Below are 15,618 nucleotides of genomic sequence, written 5' to 3'. Positions count from 1 at the left end.
AGAATGAAGGCAGCTTGACATGTACAGGCAGGGGAACAAGTCTGTGCTGTGCTGTTAAGTGCCAGGAGCGCACTGCATACTCACGTGTGTGGTGGGATCCCACTTTTTTCCAAAACCAGTGTTTGTATATGTGTATGCCTTCCCTTCTCATTGATTCTGTACAGGTTGGACAAAATGAATGGGAAAGAGAAATAGACTCAAGTGATACATAAGTGAGAAAAAGACAAAAATGCCTCATATGAAAAATCAGAACTTTAAATTCAAGTGGGAAACAAAAGGCTAGTTTCCTAATATTTAATAATGAATGCTTTTAATATAGAAATGGTGCATAGTAAAATACACAATTGTACTTGGAGCTTCTGGGTATTTCTGTACCACCACCACAAAAAAAAATCAACCTATTGGTGTTTCTTAGTAAAACAACAAGAGTTTTATGTTGGAAAGATCAGAAGATCCTATTGAACAAGGATGCAGGGGACTTGGATTCTGGTTTTGGGTGGTGCTACTGGGATGTTGGTCAAATTCTTTAATCACTCTGAATTTCAGGGGGGGTTTGTTTCAAGTAGAAGAGTTATCTGATTGATAGATTTAGAGATGAGTAAGTAGAACACAGCACTTTTATTATAGTGACCAATAGACATACATGCCCCTTTAAGAAAAAGTGGCATTTTCGCTTCTAAATGGGCATAGGTGCTCTGATAAACTCAAGTATTTTGGTGAGACAGAAGATATAAAAAATTAAGAACTACTTAACTGGATAACCTTCAATGGATCATGTAGCATTCTAGCTTACAAATTCAATGATCCTAAATCCTAGGCAGTGATACATGGAGAAGAATTTAGTGGTGTTGATGGTATGAGAAAAGGCCATGTCCTCAGCATACTGGTACAGGTACATAAATGGCTGTGCACGTGTTGAAGAGCATGTGACCTGGTGTGTCTCTGGAGTTGGTAGGTATATTGAATCCAGAAATTATTGCTTGTTTCTTTAACCTAAAACTTCATTTTTTTAAATTAAGTTCTACATGGAACTCTATTAGTAAACAAATGAGTGAACAGTTTTCTAGGTTTCTGTTTGTTTTCATTCCAATCACTGTTTCTTTCTTTCACATCTCTTAGAATGGGGAGTGCCCTCCTATCCAGATTTGATTTGGTCTTTATCCTGTTAGACACCCCAAATGAGGATCATGATCATTTACTCTCCGAACACGTGATTGCAATAAGAGCTGGAAAGCAGAGAGCTGTTAGCAGTGCCACGGTAACTCGTATGCATAGTCAAGACTCAAACACTTCTATACTGGAAGTGGTTTCTGATAAACCTCTATCAGAAAGACTAAAGGTATGTTTCTTCTCCTTAATCATTCAGTTGGGTTCTGTTTGAATGTCAGAGTTCAGTGTGTTGCTTATGGTAGGTCAGTAGTATATAAACTTTTCTCTGAAATACCTTTTCTATTATAATAGGAGAGTTTATGTAAAGTTCATTTGATTACTAAGTTAACCAGATGGAGAGCTAGAACTACAGTGTGGCTTATTTGGAGAGTTTTAGAATATTACATTTATCTAAACAAGTTACTTTAGCAGAAAGATTTTATTTGCTACTTATCCTTCTAATCTTGGGCCGTTTTATCATGCTTTAGGTGGTTCCTGGAGAAACAATAGATCCAATTCCCCACCAGCTGTTGAGAAAGTACATTGGTTATGCTCGGCAATATGTCTATCCAAGGCTATCCGCAGAGGCTGCTCAGATTCTTCAGGACTTTTACCTTGAGCTCCGGAAACAGAGCCAGCGGTTAAATAGCTCACCAATCACTACTAGGCAGCTGGAATCTTTGATTCGTCTAACAGAGGTTCATTTATTTTGAGTTCATGCTCTTTTGGCTTAAAAAGCGGGTTGAGGGTAATAGGACTTCTCTCGATTTTTTATGTAATTGATTCACTTTTCTTTCTACTGAGAGACATTAGAAATGATGGATAAAAGGTTTTTAAAGGTTTAGTTATGTATTTAACACATCGTAGGTCAACTACTTCTTTCTAGGCAGGACCAGTTACTTACCATGCAGCATTGTTTCCCCTTTCATGACACTTAGGAGACTCCTGAACTTTGAAGAGTGGTTGGATTTAGAGATTCAAAATTGAGCATATGGGAACATGGAATGTGTCAGATATCTTAGGAATGTTTGATTTGATACACAACAGGTCTGTAGATGAAGTGCCTGTTTTTCTAACAGCAGTGACATCTGACAGCTATGGAATGCTAAGAGATCTCTGGCAGTTAAAATTAGTTGGGTCAGAGTTTGGACTTTTTACTTCTAGAATCTAATTAACTCACCTTTGTTGTTTTAACAAATTAATTAGTCATGATTTCCTGAAAGGAAAAGGCAAGGAGAAACCAAGTGTATTTCATAATCAAATCTTCTGGAATGAACACTCAGAAAGATGCGTTAGGAGATAAAAGTAGGTTTTAAAATGAGTGATTATTTCCATACTCAAGTTCTCAGATGACTTTCTTAAATTCTGACTTTTCATATTATAACCTCCCTCCCCAAGTTTTTATGTAAAATGAATAAATGAAATAAGCTTAGACATAGTATAACCTGCTCAATCAATGTTAAATAGATTTATTTTTTATTACCTGAAAATGGTTGTTTTCTTTCAAAGGCACGTGCAAGGTTGGAATTGAGAGAGGAAGCAACCAAAGAAGATGCTGAGGACATAGTTGAAATTATGAAATATAGGTAAGATTAAATTTTAAATATTGTTTTAAATAAAATACTGGTCATCTTTCCATCTCAAATTATATATTAGGCCAAGCAAAATTATTTTTATTTAGCCCATTTAATCATATATTTTCCTCAGAGCAAATTGTACTTTCTTGGTTTAAAATATTTCTGGGCAAATAATCTTTACATTAAAAAAATTTTTTTGAATAGGTGATAACATTCCTATTTAGAACATTTCAGTTCTAAGATCAATTCAGATATACACTTGCTCCCATCCTGTTTATTATCCATCCTTTCTCTTCACCAGGACACCCATTACTCTCTTGTAAATAGCACGTGACTTACACTATACTTCTTTTTAAGTTGAGATACACTTCACATATGGCATTACTAGTTTCAGTTATGGAGCATACTGATTCTGCATGTGTGTGTGTGTGTGTGTGTGTGTGTGTCAGAAGGATCAGTGCAGCCTGTCTAGTTAACATCCATCACCGCACATAGTTACATTTTTTTCTTGTGATGAAAACTTTAATGATCTGTTCTCTTAGCAACTTTCGAATACACAATACAGTATTACTAACTGTAGTCACCATACTGCACATTCCATCCCCAGCACTTCAGTTTGTTTTGTGCCTGGAAGTTTGTTCCTTTTGACCTCCTTCACCCTTTTAAACCCCTGTGACCCTGCCTCTGGCAACCGCCAATCTGTTCTCATGTACTTTTTTTTCCCCCAAATTTGACAATATATCTAGAGATCTTTCCTTTTTAGGACATTGAGGCTTTCTATTTTTTTTTTCACAGCCACATAGTATAGTTTAGATTCACCATAGTTTATTTAATTAGTCCCCCATTGCTAGACACATTTTCCATTCTTTTGCTATTACAAACAGTGCTACAATGAGCAATATCTATGAGATGCTTCATATGGGGGTAGTGTATCCCTATATGATATTTATGAGTCTGAGGGTAAATAAACACATTAGGATTTGACAAATATTGCCAATCTGTGTCCTTTGCATTTTATATCATTTGGCAGATCATGATTCTTGAGAGGTAGAAAAAAATAAATATTTTAACTGATAATATATGACTATCTTAGACATGGGTTGGTTTTCTTTAATCAATAAAAGCAAAAGTTTATTGTTTAAATAGGCCTTTTCTTTAAGTTAAAAAAAATTTTTAATAGGTTTTACACATTCACGTGCCTCAAAATTTCAAAGTTCAAAAAGTATATGGTGGAAACAGTTTTCTTTTACCCTGTTTCTAGCTACCTAGTTCTTCCTCTTGCCCCAGTGACAACAAATACCAATTTTTGTGTGACTTTCAGATAATAAACTGCACATTGCAACTCAATATCTTTATACTTTTTCCCCTTTTATAGATAAATGGTAGCACACCAAATACATTCTATACCTTAATTTTTTTCATTTAAAATGCATTTTGGAGATTATTCCATATTGTCTAAAGAGCTTTTTTTGCAACTACATAGTATTCTATTGTGTGAATTTATCATAATTTAGAAATTGGTTCTTTTTAATATGCTCTCTCATAACACTTAAATATAAATGTTAGGAATCTATTTTTCTGAGGCCCCAAAAGTATTATTTTAAAATGAAATTATTTTGCTAAGTAATTTCTACTCTTCTTTTCCCTAAGAGCTGCTATTTTGGGCTTGCTTGGAGTTTGCCCAGTTGTTCCTCTTTGGTTCTGAGTAAGTGGTACAGCATTGCTACCAGGGCACAGGCTTTAGAATCTGACCTGGGATTGCAATGGCGAGTTACACTCTGCTTTTCAGTCTCCTTTTATGTAAAACACACCATAAAGGATTGTGTTCTGAGGTGTCATGCAATAAGGCTGTGTATATGTATATAAAGTGATAAATGTGGTTCTGGCACTCAGTGGGCACTCAGTAAACACTATTTACGACCGATAGTGCTAGCTTTGATATTAAGATGAGACTGAGCAGACCCCCTTTTCTGTGACTCATTCCACCCACCAAAAGCTTTAAAAACTGACAGATCTCACATCACAAATCAGAAGTTTCCAAAATTACCCTTTTCAAAGAATTTCATGGTCCTGGTCTTGAGTGTTCTCCGGATAAACTGCCCAGTAGCACTGAGCTGCAGATCCTTTCCTCCCTCTCTTTACCTCACTGTCTCTTCATTCCCAGGCTGATACTGGCCTGTCCCTGGAGGACACCCTATTCCCTCTGCTGCCTCTAGAATCTTGCTGTATCCCACACCCCCTCCTGCAGATCTAAGCATTAACCAGCAACTTGTTTCTTGCCCTTATAGGCAGCCTGTGGAAGAAGCAGAAACTTTTCTTACATCAATGTGTCCGAGTTTGTCAGCAACAGTGAGGTTATGTTTGCAGTCTTTGAAAGCTTTAAAGAACTCTAGATTGACAGCTTCTAATTTTTTATTGCTGGCCCCAGAGCAACTGCCTAATAATGAGTAAAATTATGAACAATTAATGACTACCAGCCCTTTCAACCAGTTCCTAACATACTACCTTCTTTGTCTTAATATCTTATTGGTTTAGCATCACACAGTGCTTGAACCATCAATTTTCTCTTTTACATGACTCAGTACCAAGGTTCAAGGGGTCTTACAGGTGAAAATTTTACCAAGCTGGCTTTATTGCCTCTCCAGTTGACTTCATTGTGCTGGAGACCCTCCAGTTGTCATTTATAAGCAACCTGGTAATCTAGAAATTAACAAATAAATACATGTTTAAATCTTTGCTACGTGAGCCTCATGGCTACTTGCACATTTGTCTTCTTATAACTTGGAGGACCAGGACAAAAATGTCTATAGCTGTGCCATATTGGGTAACTCTGTTTTTCTTCCCCTTCCTTAAGCATGCTAGGAACTTACTCTGATGAGTTTGGGAACCTAGATTTTGATCGATCCCAGCATGGTTCTGGAATGAGCAACAGGTCAACAGCAAAAAGATTTATTTCTGCTCTCAACAACATTGCTGAAAGAACTTACAATAATTTATTTCAATTTCATCAACTTCGGCAGATTGCCAAAGAGCTAAACATTCAGGTATGATTAACCAAATACTTAGTAAAGCTGTTTTATAATAATTTCAGAAGGTCTTTATTAATATATAGTAGAACTGTCAAAAGATTTGGATTAAAAGAATGGAATAAGTGATTTTGTAGTACTTAAAAATACGAGCTTGTTTTCTTTAAGATACGAAATTCGTTGCTCAGAGCTTTAAAAGAAAAAAACCCTACTTTTCAAAAGAGTTTTCAGTGTCTTGATAGAGGGAAACATAGCAAGACTCAGTTTCCATGTTCTTCTGACAATCCTTGTGGGCAAGTCATCTTAACATATTTAAACCTCAGTTTTCTCATTTGTTAAATGGACATAATTGCACCTGCTCTGCCTTCTTAAAAGTTTTAGTGAAAAATGGGTATAATAGCACTTTAAACACGTAAAACAGCTTATATGGAAAATTGCTTACTTAATTTCAAAAGTTAGTCTGATTTTTGTTTTGAAACTAAGCTAAAACAAATGCAAAAGACTCTCTATATACTGGGGTTTTTATTTTTGATTAGCTAGGCATTATAGAATCCAATGTTCATATGTAGACAGTTTTCTCTGTAAGAAGTGCAAATAATTTTATTTGCCCAAGAAACTTAGCAATTGTATATTACTGTTTGAGAGATTAATTTTAAAAATCATGTTTTTGCACATTACTTAATGGGCTAAAACTCTTTTGATATTTTCTTCTAGGTTGCTGATTTTGAACATTTTATTGGATCGTTAAATGACCAAGGTTACCTCTTGAAAAAAGGCCCTAAAGTTTACCAGCTTCAAACTATGTGAAAGGACTACCAAGTCAGGCCCTCCTGGATTTATTAAGAAGAATATGTGCGTGCACACACACACACACACACTGTTCTTTGAAAAATGACATCCTAAAAGTAATAACAGGAAAAGAGTTTTGGACTAATTTAAGAAATGATAAAGCCAGCATGTTCATTTTTCATTTCTCCAAAAGGTTAAAAATAAAATGTTTACATTTTATCTAAATGATATAATTATAAATTCTTTATAGTTTTATTTTTGACTTTTTTTATTCTTACAAATATTTCATAGTTTTGCATATCAAATGTCCATCTGGGTAACTGTTTACAAAGTTACATTTTAATGTTTAAGTAGTTCTGACACACACAAAAAAAATGAATGAATATCTTAGAAATAAATTGAAACCAACTTTGAATTTCAGAAAAAATTGGAAATATTTTGTATTGACCTTTTTTTAATGGAGCAACTTTGGTTTGCAACATTATGTAAGTTTCATGTGTACAACATTATAATTAGACTTTTTGTATGCACTACTGCATGCTCACCAAAAGTCTAGTTTCCATCCATATATTGACATCTTAAGCTTAACATCTTAGCTACTGAAAAAAAATTTTAAATAAATAGCTTCTGTTAAAACCTAGCAGCCTCTGTTCCACTCTTCCACATGCCCTAATTTTCTGTTCAGTTTCAACTATTCTCCCATTTACCTCCATTTTTCTAAAAGACAGCTTAGTAATGCTAATTCTTGAGTTCTCAATTTAAAAACTTTTATTGATTTTTTTAGCTTAGAAGGTGAGAATGTGGTTCTCTTAAACCGTTCTGGATATATATATACACACACACCATTTCTTTCCAATTTAGTTAAATATAATTTTTTGTTAAATTTGTATTTAGCCTTAATATTATTATGACTATTGAATATTACTCATTTCCTTTCTTGTACAACTTTTTGTTTTCCCTAGAATTAATTTGTTTTTCAACTACTTACCTTTCTATGTACCTACCACTGTATTGACCCTGAGGCTCCACTGCAAGTCTGAGTCTCTTCTCAAACTATGCAGACAAATCAAATAATCTATTTTATCTTCTTGGAGACCCTTCTCCTAGAATTCTTTGGCCTTTCCAGTCTGAACTACACATCTGTCATCTTGGAACTTCTCGTTTTCTCTCCCATTTCCTGGCTTCTGTGTCTTCCTCTTTCTTGTTTTATTCCTCCCTTTTGGTGGAGCCCATTTTCTAGTAGCTTCCTGAGGACCAGTTTTTAAAGGCATATTCTACCCTTATTCCTAGATTGATATTTTGGGCATAGATTTTAGTTTGGAAATCATTTTCACTCAGAATTTTAGAAATTGCGCTATTGCTTTTAGTTTCCAGTGTTGCTGTGTGGAAATCCAAAGCCATTCTGATTTTTATTCTTGGTATGTGACCTTTATTTCCTCTTGAGAAGCTATTTTTTTTTTACATTTTTTATTGATTCATAATCATTTTACAGTGTTGTGCCAAATTCCAGTGTTCAGCACAACCTTTCAGTCATTCATGGACATATACACACTCATTGTCACATTTTTTTCTCTGTGATTTATCATAACATTTTGTGTATATTTCCCTGTGCTATACAGTGTAATCTTGTTTATCTATTCTACAATTTTGAAATCCCAGTCTATCCCTTCCCACCCTCTACCCCCTTGAGAAGCTATTTTTATCTTCCCTTTTCCCCTGGTGTTCTGAAAGTTTGTAGTGTTCAGGAACTATCCTGCTGGTTTCTCGTGCCCCCAAGTGTTGGCGTTATCTTAACTCTGTCTTATCCCCGTTATCAGTCCATCAACAAGTCCTCTCAGCACTATCTTCAAAATACCTGAAATCTGATTACCTTTCATTGCTTCCAGTTCCACCATCCTGGCCCAAGTCACTCTTGTCCAGCTTTGTAAAGACAGATTTTGCTTTATTCAGTACTCCTGCCCTAGCAGGTAAAACATTTTGAACACATACTCCTTGAGGTAGACACACACAAAGTGGGTGATTATCCCACTTATAAATGAGGACACTCATAAATGGTTACCACTTATAAACAGTTAAACAGCTTAATTTAAGTGTACAGAAAAAGAACAAGAGAATAAAAGAAGAGTTTCTAGTAAAAAGATGGAGGCATTCTCCCGTTTGTCCTGGGAAGTTGCTCAAAAGCAGTGAGGAAACTGAGAAGCAAATATATAATCCATCTTCTTCTGTGAACTAGGAAGCGACAGAGACCCCAAACCCCAGCACTGGGAAGGGCTGCCAGAAGCTGTCAGGATGACCCAGGCAGCCTGGCATGAAAGAGGAGGCAGAGATGATGTCTATGGTGGAAGATTTTAGAGTGAAGCAACAAAGTATTTCTTAAAGTGTACTTTGCACATCTCTTGGAGCCAAAAGTAAAAACCCCACATTTGCAAAAAAAAAACCCAAAAAAAAACACATTTGCAGTGTTGGGAATACTGAGTACACGTTGGCGGCGGCGGCTTCTCTCCAGACCTAGCTGGAATACGGGAAGTAATAGAGTAGAAGTTAAATGAAGTCACACAGATAAGCCACTTGGAAGGAGAAAAAAAAATCTGGCTGTCCTCAAATTCTCCAAAGCAACCTTAACCACTGAAACAAATAGAGCAATGTCTACAAACATTTTTAAGAAAGAACTTCATACCGAGGTGTTTCAGTCAGGTTTTAACTGCAAACCAGCAGTCAACCACCTTTTCCTGTAAAGGGCCTGACAGGAAAAATTGTAGGCTTTCAGGGCCTTATAACCTGTCACAACTATTCACCTCTGCCACTGTAGCACTACGTAAACAAATGAGTGTGGGTATGTGCCGGTACGACTTCGTTAATAGACACTGAAATTTGGATTTCATACAGTTTTCATGTATCAAGAGTACTAAGTATTAAGTTTTTAGTCCATGAATAACAACTAGTGGGTCAGATTTGGCCCATGAACCATGCTTTGCAGGCTCTTGGTTGCAAACAGTGGAAACTGATGATTAAGCAGGAAAAAGAGGTTTTTGAAAGAATTTTGCTTAGCTCACAGAATTGTTGGAAAGCTACTGAATTAAGAGGATGAACTTCAAAGAGCAATTTCTAAAACTGGCCCGGAGAGGAAGCTGCTACCACCCCACTGCCACACGAGGCACTAGAGGAAAGAGCTGCCGCCTCCATGCCCCACAGGTGCCCCGTCTGTACTGGGAACCCTGGGAAACTGCTGCCCCCGCAGAAAACTGGAAGAGTGTCCCCACCCACAGCAGAACAGCAACAAAGGATTCTTCATAGGGCCTGTATTTATACATTAACCAATCGCCCTCCTCACTTTCCTGTTATTTGAAATTAATATATTGGTAGTAGTCAACTTGGTAATTTAGTCCTTAGGATAGAGGTTATCAAGGTGAATGTAGCTGAACTGGAAGAGGAATAAATACCACACAGTGAGTGATAGATCTTTAAAGCTCCTTTTATAAAGAAGGGGAATAATAGTTTTTACATTGATAAGTTACAGTTGTCATTGTTACACAGATGTTTATGAACGGGTAGAAAATATGTATGCGTGTTGACTAGACAAAGAAATGGATGGCAGTAAATAAAGTCATCCGATACCCAACATCCGTCCCATCCTCCTGGTGTGCCTTCCTATAAAGCAGAGGCTGAAAAGCAGAGAAGTCACATTTCCCAAAGTCCTTTCGCAGCTAGTTCTGAATATGAGCCGGGTTCCATTGATTAGATGTCCTTGTGTGAGATTTGGAAGGTGAAATTGGAGAGCCGTCTTCTTGCTTGTTTTCTGCTCGCACGTGTAGTTGAGGAGACGTTTAGTTTCTGTGCAGCAGAACGTTAGCAGTTGTTAAGAGGCGGTTGTGTGATGCTGGCAGGCCCTGATTCTCCACCTTTCTCATTGTTGTGGGGGTAGCAGCTCCCCTGGCAAGCCAGACCTGCAGTGTTTGTCTGGGAGTCAATTCTGGAGACCCTCCAGCCTTTCCAACAATGTTACAAGCATCTCCATTTTAACAATCCTACTTTTTAATGTGCCAAGAATGGTTTGTGTTTCCTGCAACTAAACTCTCACTGATACACATTTATCCAAAGAACTCCACCCAGCTCATGTACTGTGTACTTTAAAACTTATGAGGCAATATTAATTCACAAAAACTACATACTAGTTTTATTTAAAGTTACAGAAGTCACCAGAAGTTACAGAGGTCTTTTGGAAGAACTAAAATCCAAAAAGCTATACCAGGTTTGCTCTGGAGAGCGGGCCTATGGCTGGAAAGGTAGAGGGTACTTATTTTCATCATCTGCTTCTCTACACAATGGAATTAGCTACCATGTAGATATAAAATTTGATAAAATAGACATAAAAATAATCAAAAAGGTTAAAAAAATTGAGTGACATTTTGACATTAAAACTGAAACTATTCTTAGTACACAGACTCGCAAAGTCGCTGAATAATTTGTGAAGACTACAAAACCTTAGTCTTGCTTCCATAAATGAATAACAGTTTCGACTGATCTCATCTAGATATATTGACACTGGACAGCCTGAAAACTTCTCTTCCTCGGGGATGGTATATTATGTATAGTATTGAAAAAGGCTGTCCTTCTCAGTCCGAAAAGCATCTTGAAACACAATATTCACGTTTGGCAGGCAGAATAATGTCGTCCCCTCCACCGATGACATCCACATCCTAGTCCCCAGAATCTGACCGTGTTAGGTTACATGGCAAAGGAAAATTAAGATTGTTGATCAGCGGGCCTTAAAATTGGGAGAATATCCTGAATTACTTAGGTAGGCTCAATGTAATCAGAAGGAAACTTAAAAGTGGAAGGAGGCAGGTGGAGTCAGTCAGAGGAGGATGTGACTGAAAAAAAGACACAAAGAGCTGCAACACTGTTGGCTTTTTAGATGGAGAAAGGGGGGCATCGGACAAGGAATGTGGGTGGCCTCTACAGTCTGGGGAAAGCAAGGAAACAGATGCCACCCAGAGCCAAGTCAATGCTGTGCTTTTAGCCTTGTGCGATCCGTGTTAGACTTCCGATCTTCAGAACTGTAAGAGAACAAATTTGTGTTAAGGCACTGTGTTGGTGGTAATGTGTTACAACAGCAATAGGCCACCGATACAATAGCGTATACACAGTGTTCTAACGGAGCTGAGATCTAGTCATGACACCAAAAAAACAGCTGTAAAACAAAGGGCAGGTTATGTCATTCCATTGTCTCCTGTATTCAGCACAGCGGGACCAGCAGCGCTTTGCAACTTACCAAGGAAAGCATGAGTGGCAAGACAATACTACCCTCTAGAGGCAGCATTTTTATTTTCACTACTTCCTCAGCAAAGGATCAATGAAAGGATAAGGAACCATACGCAGTGCAGCTCCACTGTGACTGCACAGTAGATGTTAGTAGCTATTGTTGCTAGCAGTTATGTTGTCAAAGAATTAACAAGCATGCTTATTTATGGTTAATTATTTACAATCCTTTCTCTTCTCCTGTTCTTTTGTTCTCTTACTGTTAGAAATTATGATTGACTACAGAAGTTGGGATAAGACCACCAGTATATTTTGCTTTTTTAAAAAAATAATCCTGATAAAAGGGTAAAGAGATAAAATTTTGAAATTAATTTCAAACAAGAGACTTAGGGTTTATATATGGATATTTATTTGGATTTTGGTTACAGAATTACTTTTCTAATCATTTTTTCCTAATTTGGGGGTAAAGTCCAGTGAGAAAGATTCCCAATCCCTTTAGACACAGGAGTTGCCCACTTATTTAGTTGATCTTATTGGATAGAAATGAACTACATAGAATTTATAAAATAGGGAATTAACTAATTATAAGCCAAACACTAACTGTAGGACTTTGGGGTCTCCTCTGCCCCCTAGCCTCCTCTAAACTGAATGTTTTTGCAAATATGCTCCACTATAATTTACTGTGTGTATCCTAAGAGCTTAGATCTGGCTTGTTGTTTTACTGGGTTTCTGCATTTTCTCCATTGTTCATCCCAGATTAATCTGTTCATTTGTTGACAAACCTGTTATGTTCTAGAAAATGAAATCAAAGACTGATATAGCTGGACATTCTCCTATCTTAGAACATTATGGAAATGGTTTGTTGGAAGCACTGTTACTTTTTAGTCCTGGACTGTACTGGGCTGTCATTGACCTTTAGGCCAAAATGCCAGACACTTTACTGTCCTACTTTATAAAGACTTAGTAGTAATGTCAGTTGTCCATAGTAAAATTGACTTTCTAAATACACACACACATATATATAATAGTTTCCTGTATTTTATTAAAATTTTTTCCAGCTTATTGAGATGTAATTGTCACATAACATTGTATAAATTTAATATGATTTGATACATGTATATATCTGCTACATATATATGTATATATTGGGGAATGATTACCACAGTAAGGTTAGTTAACACCTCTGTCACCTCACATAATTATTTGTGTGTGCAATGAGAGCATTTACGATCTACTTTCTTAGCAACTTTGAAGTATACACTATAGTATTGTTTTGGGTTTTTTGTTGTTAATGGAGGTACTGGGGATTGAACCCAAGACCTTGTGCATGATAAGCACAGGCTTTATCACTGAGCTATACCCTCCCCTCATAGTACAGCGTTGTTAACTATAGTCACCATGCTGTACATTAGATCCCCAGAATTTACTTATCTTATAATGGAAGTTTGTATCCTTTGACCAACATTTCCCCATTTCCTAGTTTACTATATTTAAAGTGTGGGTTTTATTTTATTTTGGGGTTAACTTTTTGTCTGATTTTACATTGAAGTGAAAAACAGAAGAACATAATGAAATTGCTACACAGACAATAGACAAAAGTTCTATTTTAAAAACTTACAATTCAGTAAATGTAATTCTTTTTGTTTTTCTATTATTTTTTCTTCTTTTCTCTTTTTCTTAATATAATGTAATTCCATACATGGAAATATACAAAAATACATGACTAAAATTGTATTTTAAACAGAAAACCATGAATGATATTTCATGGTTTAATTTCTGTGACTATCTTAATAGGCAAAATACTCACACAATAAGGCAATAAGTGAACAGATCAGGTGTTATTCTTGACAGTCCTGGATAAAACTAGATTCACATAAATTGACAGTACAGAGGTTGAATAGATAATTAACATTAACCAGAATTGAATTAAAAAAAAAAACCAAAAGATAAAGCGAATATCAAAAGGAAAAGAAATAAAACCTGCCGTAGCAACAAATGAAAAAAACATGAACAGAAAAGCAAATCACTGAGATCATATCCTCAGTGCCAGCTGTTACAGGCAGATGCAGCAGGGACTGAACGCTTATGGAGCAGAAAGAAAAATCCCAAGAGACAATAAGAAAGTGTCCTAAATTAAGGAAAAGTGGGAAATGTGACTAAAGGCAATTTGGTGAGTGGAAAGGACAGGAGACTGAAATACTGCCCACTCCCCCTTGACAGGATTATCCAGAATGTCTATGTATGAGAATTGAAGGTATTCGATTCCAATATGATTGTTTTGAAAATTACCCTTTTGACATTTGCTAGTCAGTACATTTTAATTTTTTCTCTCAATATCAATATTTCATGTGCCTAAGAAACTGAAGATTTCTTTTGATAAATACTCAGATCTACAATGATGTTCAGCTTCAATTGGTCTTTCTTAAACTACCTGAATTAAGTTTAAGATCAACTTCAATGTGGGTCTGTCATCAGACAGGGCTGAGGAGGACGGAGAGGGGGCAAGAACCATTCAAATTCAATCTGTCAGAGAACCCAAGAAGAAAATAACTCTGTAACACTGCATGATTAATAAATAGTAGTAGTATAACAGTATATCAATAATTAGTAGAATGTATGATACAATTTTTTTTACTGAAATCAGCTTACAAGGTGTCAATTTCTGGTATACAGCATAATAGTCCAGTCGCACATATACATACGTATTTTCATTTTCATATTCTTTTCACCATAGGTTACTACAAGAATATTGAATATAGTCCCCTGTGCTATACAGTATAAACTTGCTGTTTATCTATTTTATATGTAGTAGTATATGTAGATTTCGAACTGCCAGTTTATCCCTTCCCACCCTCACCCGTATTTGTTTTCTATGTCTGTGAGCCTGTTTCTATTTTGTAAATAAGTCCATTTGTCTTTTTTTTTTTATATTCCACATATAAGTGATATCACATGGTATTTTTCTCTTTCTGGCTTCACTTAGAATGACAATCTCCAGGTCCACCCATACTGCTGCAAATGGCATTATTTAAATTATTTTTTTTTTATGGCTGAGTATAAATTGTATAAATATACCGCAGCTTCTTTATCTAGTCATCTGTCCATGGATACTTAGGTGGTTTCCATGTCTTGGCTATTGTAAACAGTGCTGCTATGAACATTGGGGTGCATGTGTCTTTGAATGTATGATATAATTTAGATACTAACTAGTAATTAGTGTATATTAGCCAGTTAATTAACGATGAACTGATTCTTAATTATTCTGGCTCATCCTCTAATAAGCAGGTTTAACCTCTCTAAGCCTAAATTCCCTTACCTGGAAAAGTAAAGGTATTCATGGAACCTACAACGGGAGGATTAAACGGGATGATGTACTACGGCCTATAGGTAAACACTTCCGGTAAACGACTAGTAATTGCTATTACTGGCATTTTCTAATACCCATATTTTTGGCAAATGCAACCCTCAAACGAGGCAAAAGAGCAGATAGTTAGTATTAAACACTTCCTCTGTACCAGATACTTTAGTAGTATTTAAACCTCCCTCGCGGGCCCCTGGAGCCGCGCACACCTCGGGTTTCCGGCCGCGGCGTGAGATGACCCGTCCTCTCCTGGCCACGGCGGCCGCGCTCCGGCCCCCTCCGGCGCGTTCCTCTGCCCGCTCCGCACCGGCCTCGGTCCCCGCTCGTGGGCGGACACAGGGGGGCGTCGCGCGCGGCCGCTACCCGGCAGCCCACGGGGCCTAACGGCACGCGACTACGGCCGCCGACGGGAGCGCCGGGAAGCCCAGCGGCAGTGTCGCAAAAGCGTCGCGAAGGC

The 15,618-nt window shown here is 36.9% G+C and overlaps 1 protein-coding gene, 1 long non-coding RNA gene and 1 other non-coding gene across 8 annotated transcripts in view; 1 reads left to right on the top strand and 2 right to left on the bottom strand.

Annotated features, from left to right (window-relative positions):
- The window catches only part of MCM8 (minichromosome maintenance 8 homologous recombination repair factor), a 33,964-nt gene extending 27,204 nt beyond the window's left edge, over positions 1 to 6,760 (top strand). For all 6 annotated transcript variants that reach the window (XM_072943842.1, XM_072943845.1, XM_072943844.1 and 3 more), the window contains 5 exons: positions 1,120 to 1,339; positions 1,638 to 1,847; positions 2,659 to 2,735; positions 5,581 to 5,770; positions 6,467 to 6,760. In XM_072943842.1, coding sequence (XP_072799943.1) covers positions 1,120 to 1,339; positions 1,638 to 1,847; positions 2,659 to 2,735; positions 5,581 to 5,770; positions 6,467 to 6,559 — 790 coding nt within the window. In that variant the 3' untranslated portion in view covers positions 6,560 to 6,760. The remainder of the gene's footprint in view (positions 1 to 1,119; positions 1,340 to 1,637; positions 1,848 to 2,658; positions 2,736 to 5,580; positions 5,771 to 6,466) is intronic.
- A 3,235-nt stretch (positions 6,761 to 9,995) lies between these two features.
- LOC107033819 (uncharacterized) lies at positions 9,996 to 15,608 on the bottom strand. Its single transcript, XR_004188464.2, has 2 exons — positions 15,371 to 15,608; positions 9,996 to 11,598 (listed from the first exon to the last, which is right to left on the bottom strand). It is a non-coding gene; the product is annotated as an uncharacterized lncRNA (long non-coding RNA).
- Positions 13,093 to 13,165, bottom strand: TRNAD-AUC (transfer RNA aspartic acid (anticodon AUC)). The gene has a single exon. It is a non-coding gene; the product is annotated as a tRNA-Asp (tRNA).
- Positions 15,609 to 15,618: the final 10 nt, after the last annotated feature.

This window comes from Vicugna pacos, chromosome 19 (assembly GCF_048564905.1).
Source record: "Vicugna pacos chromosome 19, VicPac4, whole genome shotgun sequence".
Classification (NCBI taxonomy): domain Eukaryota; kingdom Metazoa; phylum Chordata; class Mammalia; order Artiodactyla; family Camelidae; genus Vicugna; species Vicugna pacos.
This window is presented reverse-complemented; position numbering and strand designations above follow the sequence as displayed.